Below are 8,551 nucleotides of genomic sequence, written 5' to 3'. Positions count from 1 at the left end.
ACCGCAGGGCTGCTCAGTGGTCTCCCCCATCTGTGGGCGAGTGACAGCCGAATCCAGCCTGAGCTCCGAGAAGTCTGTAAGATCAGAAGTGAAATGCGGTTGGAGCTACAGTTGCCGAGTGGACCCGGGTGGCAGGGATGGGAGGTTGTGAAGCTGGTAGGGATGACCCTTGATATTCCAGACTCAGTCCTGGGATCCCCATGGGCCGAGCTTCCAAAATCAGACTTGGGGCCGGTAGGTGGGCGTTCGCCCCCGGCGCGCCCCGCCCTTCCCGCCCCGCCCCCGGGTCCCTCGTGACCTCGGGTCCCGCCCCCTCGGCCGGGAGCACCCCCGGCTGATTGGCCCTCCGCGGCGTATCCTCGGGCTCGCAGCCAGGCTGCGCGTCACGTGGCCGCGCGGCGTCCAGGGCGCGGAGCCGCGGGCCGCCGGGCATGGACCCTCAGACCGCCCGGGCCCTGGCGCTGGGGGCCGCGGAGCCGCCTCGGGGTCTGCCGCTGGCGAGCGCGCGGGAGTCGCCCCCCAGCCCCGAGGTGAGCGCGGCGCCGGGCCGGGCGCGGCCACCACCTGCGCCCGGGGCGGGAGCTGCGGGGCCGCGGAGCGGGGAAAGCGCCTCGGGCCGCCGCGCGAACGTTGAGCGCGCGCTCGAGCTGGAAACGGCCGGGCCGGCGGGCCGGTGGGCCGCATGCCGCGAGGCTGGAGACACCCCAGTGCGTGGGTGGGCGTGCGGGGCTGGAGGCACCCCGAATGCCTGGGTGGGCGCGCGGGGCGGGGAAGCAAGGCCTCGGTCTCCTGGTCGCCCCCGCGTCCTCGCTACATGGGAGGTGATGCTGATGGCCGAGAGCTGGGGGCGGCCGTGGAGGGCCTGCACGGAGGCCAGGTGAGGGTGGCGGGGCCTGCAGGGGGTCAGGTGAGGGTGGCCGGGCCCGCGCGGGGGTCCAGGTGAGGGTGGCGGGGCCTGCACGGAGGCCAGGTGAGGGTGGCGGGGCCCGCAGGGGGCCAGGTGAGGGTGGCGGGGGGAAGAGACTTTTCCCGAAGGACCTGCGTCCACTGGTGGGGATGCTCCGCCGACAGAGCACCAGGTGATGTCTCATGCGCTCTCTCTTCTATTCAAAGAAAAGCAAAGGCTTGTTTTGACGCAGGGTTTCCAGAAACTTGTTTCCATTGGCGCGCGCCACAGCTCCTGGTTTTCCCAAGGCCGTTATTACAGCCACAACCAGCCCTTGTTTGCAGTCAGTAACCTCTGCGAGATGGCGACCTCCTGGAGGATAGAAACCTTGTTAACTGCTGTTAAGCCTGCGTCTAGCATGGTGCCCGACACGATAGACACATGTATTAATTGGTTGGAGGAATGGCATGGCGTGTTAGAGCATGAAAGATAGTAGCACGTAACCAAAGTAAGAAAAATGTAGTGTTAAGACTTACAAGGAAAATTACTTTGGAGTGCAGGTGGGATGAGATTAATTTTGTCAGGGCATAGCAAGCAAGGGCTGTGCGCTTCCTCTCCAAGGTGAGGGGCGCGCTGCCTGCAGAGGTGTGGAGGTGCCGAAATGCAGGGCAGACCCCTGTGAGCCTGGGTCGCAGAGCTGGGAGAGAACTGTGCCCAACAGGTTGAGGGGCTGAGGGAGGGTTGTGCATGCCATGGGTAATGTTATGCTTCCCTGGTGGAGTTGAAGATTATTTTTTTAATCCTCACCCATTGATTTTTTCCATTGATTTTTAGAGAGTGGAAGAGAGAGGGAAGGACAGAAATATCGATGTGAGAGAGACACATGGATTGGTTGCCTCCTGCATAAGCCCTGACCAGGGTCCAGCCAAGGGAGGAGCCTGCTACTGAGGAGCTTGCCCTTGACTGGAATCGAACCCAGGACCCTTCAGTCTGCAGGCCGATGCTCTATTCAGTGAGCCAAACTGGCTAGGGCGAGTTGAAGAGTTTTGAGGAGAGGAGTGATTAATAGCATACGGTGGGCAGGGTGGATGAATGGGGAGGCAGCTATGGAGTCAGGGCAGTGGTCAAAGTGAGAGGTCCCACCAGCTGGCCCATACTGGCGACCAAGGGTTGTCACTGACCACAGGAGGTGGAATTGATGCTTTAAATCCAGGTGTGACTAGATCGTGAGCTACGTGGGGCAGGTGTCAAGGGCAGTGTAGATGTAGGGGCAAAGAAGGTTGGGCTTAGAGTCAACAAATGTTACTTTCCTGCTACATGCTAGGTGTTTTCATAAATGTTAGGTCATTATAAGTCCCCGGCAGGGTCAGAACCATCACCCTCAGTTTCCAGAGAAGGAAACCCAGGCAGAGTGTTCACACTGAATAAATGGCAGAACTGGGATTGAAATGAGGTCTTCAGCAGGCTTCACGTTTCTTGTTCCAGTGAGAAAGAGGTTTTAGAGGTGGTAGGACTTTAGGAACTTTTTAAAAATCCTCACCGAGGGTATGTTTTTATTGATTTTAGAGAGAGAGGAAGGTGGGGGAGGGGGGAAGAAAGAAGAAATGTTGATGCGAGAGAGAAACATCGATCCATTGCCTCTGGTACGCCCCAAACTGGGACTGAACCTACAACCTAGGTATGTGCCCTGATGGGAATCAAACCTACAACTTTGTTTAAAATGTTTTTTTATTGATTTCAGAGAGGAAGGGAGAGGGAGAGAGGGATAGTAACATCAATGATGAGAGAGAATCATGATCTCCTTCCTACTGTGCACCCTCTACTGGGGATCAAGCCTGCAACCCGGGCATGTGCCCTGGCCAGGAATCGAACTGTGACCTCCTGGTTTATAAGTTGAAGCCCAACCACTGAGCCACACCAGCCGGGCCAACCCTCAGCCTTTTGATGTATGCAACGATGCTCCAATCAACAGCCATCTGGCCAGGGCAAGACTTCAGGAACTTTTGAGTGGTGAGAGCAGAGAGGCATGTGGTTGGCTGTGGGGAAAGATTTCCCTCAGCACTGCACCCGTGTATCAGTCAGGAGACAGAATCTGATAGAAAAAGTTGTTAGCTGCCCAGCCTGTGTGACTCAGTAGTTGAGTATTGACCTATGAACCAGGAGGTCACCTTTCAAGTCCCGGTCAGGACACATGCCTGAGTTGCGGGCTCATTCCCCAGTAGGGGGTGTGTATGAGGCAGCTGATCAATGATTCTCTCTCATCATTGATGTTTCTATCTATCTCTTGCTCTCTCTCTGAAATCAACATATGTAAACTAGATAAGTTGTTAAGTAACCAAAAAGTTAAAAATGAACATGGTGGTGGCAGCTGCAGGAAACAGCTACCAGCCCTCTGGCTGAGGGAACAAAGGGATGAGGTTGGAATGGTTAAAATTTACAAGCTCAGAGGAGAGACTTTGCAGAGCTGGAATTCCAGCCTCAGAGGAGGGGGTGTGGCCCCAGTTAGGGGGGGGGGGCGGGGGGGTCTCTGAGCTTGGAGGGTCCTGAGGGCCTGGGAGTCAGACCTCTGTAGGTAGGGCAGGGTGATGAGGCTGGCTTTTCGAGTGTTGGCAAGCTGTAAGCTGGGTTCCTAGGCCGCTATAGGAAGGTTGCTCCTGCTTCCAGGGTGAAGTGTCGCTGGAATGATACCTCAGGAGTAAGGAGGAGCAAAGCTCTTCCCCCTCCATCCTTGCTGAGTCTAACCGGGCAGAGCAGAAGTGGGGGTTGCAGAGTCTCAGCCCCCCACACAAAGGGGAGGAGGGATGGGGGGTTTCAGCTGAGAGAAAGCTGACAGCAGGATGCCCCAGGTGTCCAAGTCCTGAATGATTGTTTCTTCTCCTGGCAGGCTGGCTTTGCCCCGCATGACCACTCCGGTCAGGCGAGAGAGACGGAGAAAGCCACGGATCGACTAGGCAAGTAGACGGCAGAGGCTGGGGTGAATGTTGGGAGAGACTGGGGGAGCGACAGGACAGTCGCTCTGTCTTGTTTACCTTCTCCTTCCAGCCGGTCCTCCTCTTGGCTGCCACGTCACCTTTTTTGTGCGGGTGTTTCCATAGTGCCCTGTTTGGAAGCCCTACTCGAGCTTTCTTAAGGGAAGTTCTGAACTTGTGTCCAAGCCCGTCCCTTCTACTGAGAAAGACAGCTTAGGGAAGCAGGGAGAATATAGGCTTTGGAGGTAAAATTGTTTCCACTTTCAATATATTTTTACTGATTTCAGAGATGAAGGGAGAGGGAGAAAGATAGAAACATGAATGATGAGGGAGAATCGTGGATGGCTGCCTCCTGCGCGCCCCCCCATTTGGGATCAAGCCCGCAATCCGGGTACGTACTCTGACCAGGAATCGAACCTCGACCTCCTGGTTCGTAGGTCAACGCTCCACCACTGAGCCATGCAGGCTGAGCTCCTTTTTTTGTTTTTAAAAACTCTCACAACAATCATATCTCCATTTTGCAGGTGAGGAAACTGAGGCACAGGGTAAAAAAAAAAAAATTGGTTCTGGTAAAAGACACAACATAAAACTTATCATTTAACAAATTTGAAGCAGCAGCTCAGTGGCATTCGGCACAGTCACAGTGTTATGTGACCACCACCGCTATTTAGTTCCAGAACATTTCCATCTCCCCAAAGGAAATGTACCCAGTGAGGAGCCACTCCCCAGCCTCCCCTTCCTTGTGCCCTTGGCGACCACTAATCTGCTTTCTGTCTCTCTGGATTGACCTCTGCTCAGCAGGCAACTGAGTTGCATGCAAATGAATCATCCGCTATGTGGCCTTTTCTGTCTGGCTTCTTTCAGCATAATATTTTCAAGATTAATTCACGTAGCCTGTATACCTTGGACAGGCATACCTCGGAGACGTTACGGGTTTAGTTCCAGACCATGGCAATAAAGCTACTATTGCAATAAAGCTAGTTGTAATCTTTGTGCTGATAGAGGGTTTTGCCTTCAATTTATTACAAAACACACCACATCTGTGAAGTGCAATAAAGCAAAATGCCATAAAATGAAGTATGCCTATACTTCATTCCTTTTGATGGCTGAATAAATCCCCTCATTCGTATAAACCCAATTTTGCTTACCCATTCATCAGTTGATAGGCATTCGGGTGGTTTCCACCTCTTGGTGATTGTGAGTAGTCCTGCTGTGAACATTTTTGTACAAGTTTTGTTTGAACACCTGTTTTTAATTCTTTTGGGTATCCATTGAGGAGTGGGTTGTATGTTAATTCTATATTTAAGCTATTGAGGGAATCAGTTGAGTACATTTCAGCTCAGTAACACATTTAGTAATTGGCAGAACTGGGATTTGGACTCAGGCAATTTACCTTCAGAGCCCATAACCTGAAAGTACGACTTTATTGCTTATAGCTGTCATTATTGTGCAGTGTTAATCGGCTGATTCATTTGCTAGCTCTGACCTGGCATCACCATAGCCCTATATGCTTGGAGGTTCATTATCCTTCCCAAACTTCCCTCCATTATGTTGAGACCTTTTGAAAATGTACCTTCCAGCCCTCTCAATGTTGGGGGGAGGAGACGTGGTGGCAGTCCATTGTGACCAGATGGGTTCTGCCCTGCTGTCAGCCTTTATTCTCATCCCCCTTGTCCTGTGCTCACTTCTCACATGCTCTTTGAGGATGAAGGGACGAGGAATAGAAGAGCAAAAACTCAATTCGCACCTGTATTGTGAAAGTTGATCATTTGTTTTAATGACATGTAAGTTACCTACAATGTAAATTGTGCCCGATTCCCTGTGTGAATTGCCAGACCAGGCAATTAATGGCCTGGTTTAAGGCAAAACATCCTATTGTAAATAATTGATCAGCCCTACTTCTAAAAATGTCAATAGAACATTTTCTTTTTCTTTTTTTTAAGTGCTCAGGTGGCTAAAGAACTCTGTACACTTGTTTTACTGCTGCCTTCTTAGTAAGTCTGCCAAAAATTTCCAAGCACAAGAGTAGGCGCTCTGGTTTGCCGGTTGTTTTAAGACCTTCCTTTTGTTGATTTCTTAGCCAGTGGAGCACAGAGCTTCCCTAATGGTGGTCCTGCTGGTGATGAGGGCACCCATTCTGAAGAGGAAGGCTTTGCTATGGAGGATGAAGATTCTGATGGGGAACTGAATACCTGGGAGCTGCCAGAAGGGGTGTCCAGCCGTCTGCCTAGGGAACAGGCTGCTGATCTTTTTAATGAGGACTGGGACTTGGAGTTGAAATCGGATCAAGGGAATCCGTATGGTAGGTGTGGAGTGTCTGGGGTCCTAGGCCAGGGTTTGAGACCCTCCTACCAGATTACCCTTAAAGGCAGGCAGAGTTTGGAAGAGGGACTCACATTGGCTAGCTTAGCCTGATAACCTGTTACAGATCTACAGTTTCTGTGACAGCTTCTTTTTCATATTGGGGAAAAACCCCCACACACATGCAAATTTTACATTTGATTCCATAATGGTCATTTACCTTTAACATTGAAACAATGTTACTCTCTCCAAATACCCTAGTATGTACTGAGCAGCTGCAGATGGAAGTGCCTTATCCATTTGCTTCCTCGGCACTGTCAAGAACTCTTAGCTGAACCGCACAGCCATGGGTTGCCTCAGAAAGAACATGCTTGCAGGTCCTCAGGAAAGGAGGACTCTGTGTGTGTGTTTAAACAGAGTGCAAGTATGGTTCTCCTGGACATTTCTTGGTTATTCTTTCTTCCTTCCCTTCTTCCTTTAATCCGGTGGTTCCCAAAATGGGGCACATGCCCCACCGGGGGGCAATTCGAGAATGAGTTATTAAGGTGAATTTTTTTGCATTTCCTATGGTTATAGGGGGCCTCCTATACAGTATAGAAATACATATTTTGACATTTATGCATTTCAGTTTTTTGAAACTTTATTTGCTTTTTTTCATATCACTTCATATTATTACTATTATTTTTAACAACTTAGTGATTTTTTTCCTCAGTACTTCAAGTGTCCTTTTGTTGTTTTATTTTTCTCTTTCATGGATGCCATGTTCCTGGGAAGCCTTTTTAGACCAAGTTAATGGCCTTTTAGGCTTCCTCCATGTGAATAGGCATTCACTTTTTGAATAATAAAAATTATATGTCCTGGGGAGGCGGGCATCAGGATTTTAAGAGATGCTTAGGTGGGGCATGGCCAAAAGCGGTTGGGAACCACTGCTTTAATCTGTCTTTTAAAACTGCCTGCAGATGCTGATGACATCCAGGGCTGCATTTCTCAAGAGGTCAAACCTTGGGTGTGCTGTGCCCCGCAAGGAGACATGATCTATGACCCCAGTTGGCATCATCCACCTCCACTGATACCCCATTATTCCAAGATGGTCTTTGAAACTGGACAGTTCGATGACGCTGAAGACTGAGGGCACAGCTTTCTGCCTGCCAAGTACATGGGTCTTCAAGATGAAGGTCTTTCTTCTTTTCTTTGAGGTGAGATGTCATATCTGAGGAGACATTCCCAGTGATTCCTGAGCCAGGCACACGGACTGGTGTTAAATAAGGTCCCACTGCCCCCTCGTTCTGTTGTTGTTGCTTTTCATGAGTGTGTTACCTCTTTAGATGTGTTTGTTTCTGCGTTAGGAGGAGGAGTTGTGTTCTTTATAAATAAAGGTAGAAAAATAAAATCAATGTGCTTTTGTCTACTTTTCGCCCCTCGCAACCCCCCATTTAACTAGATACTTCTGAGCAAAGTCTTATTCCTTCATGTAAAACCCCTGACTTACATTTAAGGATGGGAGTACTTGGAGCCTTAAAACTACTCTGTGAAAGAAAATACTCTTTCAGGTTTGCTTCTGTAGATCTGGCACATTGGCCAGGGATTGGAATCCAAGAAACATTGGTGACTTTGTGGCTGATTTCTTTTCCTGCTGATGGAAAATTGACCATTTACTTAGTCAACAAGGACTTTCTGTAGGCTGGAAAATTAAATGGCAAATTAAACCAGCACTTGTATAACCCTCCATTGGCCTAAAGGATTTTAAAATTGTTTTCCATGTCATGTTCATTGCTTACAATTACTAAACGAAGTCACTATTTAAAAAAAAAAATTCACTTCCTTTTAGAGATGAAGAAAATAAGACTCAAAATGTTGACCTCGTCATTATCACACAAGCAGGAACCGGTGGAGCTGGGACCTAACCCCACGGGTGACGTGACGGGAAGCCTGTTCTCTGGGGTGGCCCTGTGTGTGTGAGAGCCCAGGGGCGGGGCCCGGGCCATGCCGTGGCCGGTCCGCGATGCATGGGACTAAGGCACCTTTGCCTTTTTGGCAGGCTGAGGGATTGCTTCTCACCTCCCTGCCTTCCTACTGAAGCTGAATCAAGAAAAGTTTCAGATCTGAAGTCTGAGTCAACTCCACAGCAGTCAAATGAACATTGAGCCATTTCACCAATTTTTTTCAGAGGTGCCACAAAGTACGAACAGAGCAGGACCTTATGAGGAAAGGCAGTGGTTTTGACTGAGGGGACTCACGGCCAAGGCTGTCCCAGGGAGACGAAACGTTCCTCCCACTGGCCTTGCTGAAGGGACCGTCGCAGACCCTGTCCCCACTCTGCTCTCCTCCCAGTGCCGAGCTGGCGAGACGGGTGTGACTAGGAGGATGTCTGGCGTGACAAGGTGACCTCGAGAAA

General features: G+C 50.4%; 1 protein-coding gene across 4 annotated transcripts; it reads left to right on the top strand.

Moving 5' to 3' along the window:
* Positions 1-363: 363 nt before the first annotated feature.
* COPRS (coordinator of PRMT5 and differentiation stimulator) lies at positions 364-7,550 on the top strand. Of its 4 annotated transcripts, XM_059669482.1 has the most exons (5): positions 364-530; positions 3,771-3,837; positions 5,799-5,849; positions 5,936-6,157; positions 7,116-7,550. In XM_059669482.1, the coding sequence occupies exons 1-5, from the start codon at positions 432-434 to the stop codon at positions 7,283-7,285; spliced, it is 609 nt and encodes a 202-aa protein (XP_059525465.1). In that variant the 5' UTR covers positions 364-431; the 3' UTR covers positions 7,286-7,550. The 4 variants fall into 4 exon arrangements, with proteins under 4 accessions (XP_059525465.1, XP_059525467.1, XP_059525466.1 ...); XM_059669484.1 differs by lacking the exon at positions 5,799-5,849 and having other exon boundaries at positions 365-530; XM_059669483.1 differs by lacking the exon at positions 5,799-5,849 and having other exon boundaries at positions 365-530; positions 3,771-3,841; positions 5,940-6,157.
* The last annotated feature ends 1,001 nt before the right edge of the window (positions 7,551-8,551 follow it).

This window comes from Myotis daubentonii, chromosome 16 (genome assembly GCF_963259705.1).
Source record: "Myotis daubentonii chromosome 16, mMyoDau2.1, whole genome shotgun sequence".
Lineage (NCBI taxonomy): Eukaryota > Metazoa > Chordata > Mammalia > Chiroptera > Vespertilionidae > Myotis > Myotis daubentonii.
This window is presented reverse-complemented; position numbering and strand designations above follow the sequence as displayed.

Bases quoted from the DNA above. Each gene is read 5' to 3' on its own strand.
- COPRS (XM_059669482.1), top strand. From the start codon at position 432: ATGGACCCTCAGACCGCCCGGGCCCTGGCGCTGGGGGCCGCGGAGCCG. The intron at 531-3,770 runs GTGAGCGCGGCG...TTCTCCTGGCAG, and splicing joins AGTCGCCCCCCAGCCCCGAG to GCTGGCTTTGCCCCGCATGA. The intron at 3,838-5,798 runs GCAAGTAGACGG...CTTTTTTTTAAG, and splicing joins GAAAGCCACGGATCGACTAG to TGCTCAGGTGGCTAAAGAAC.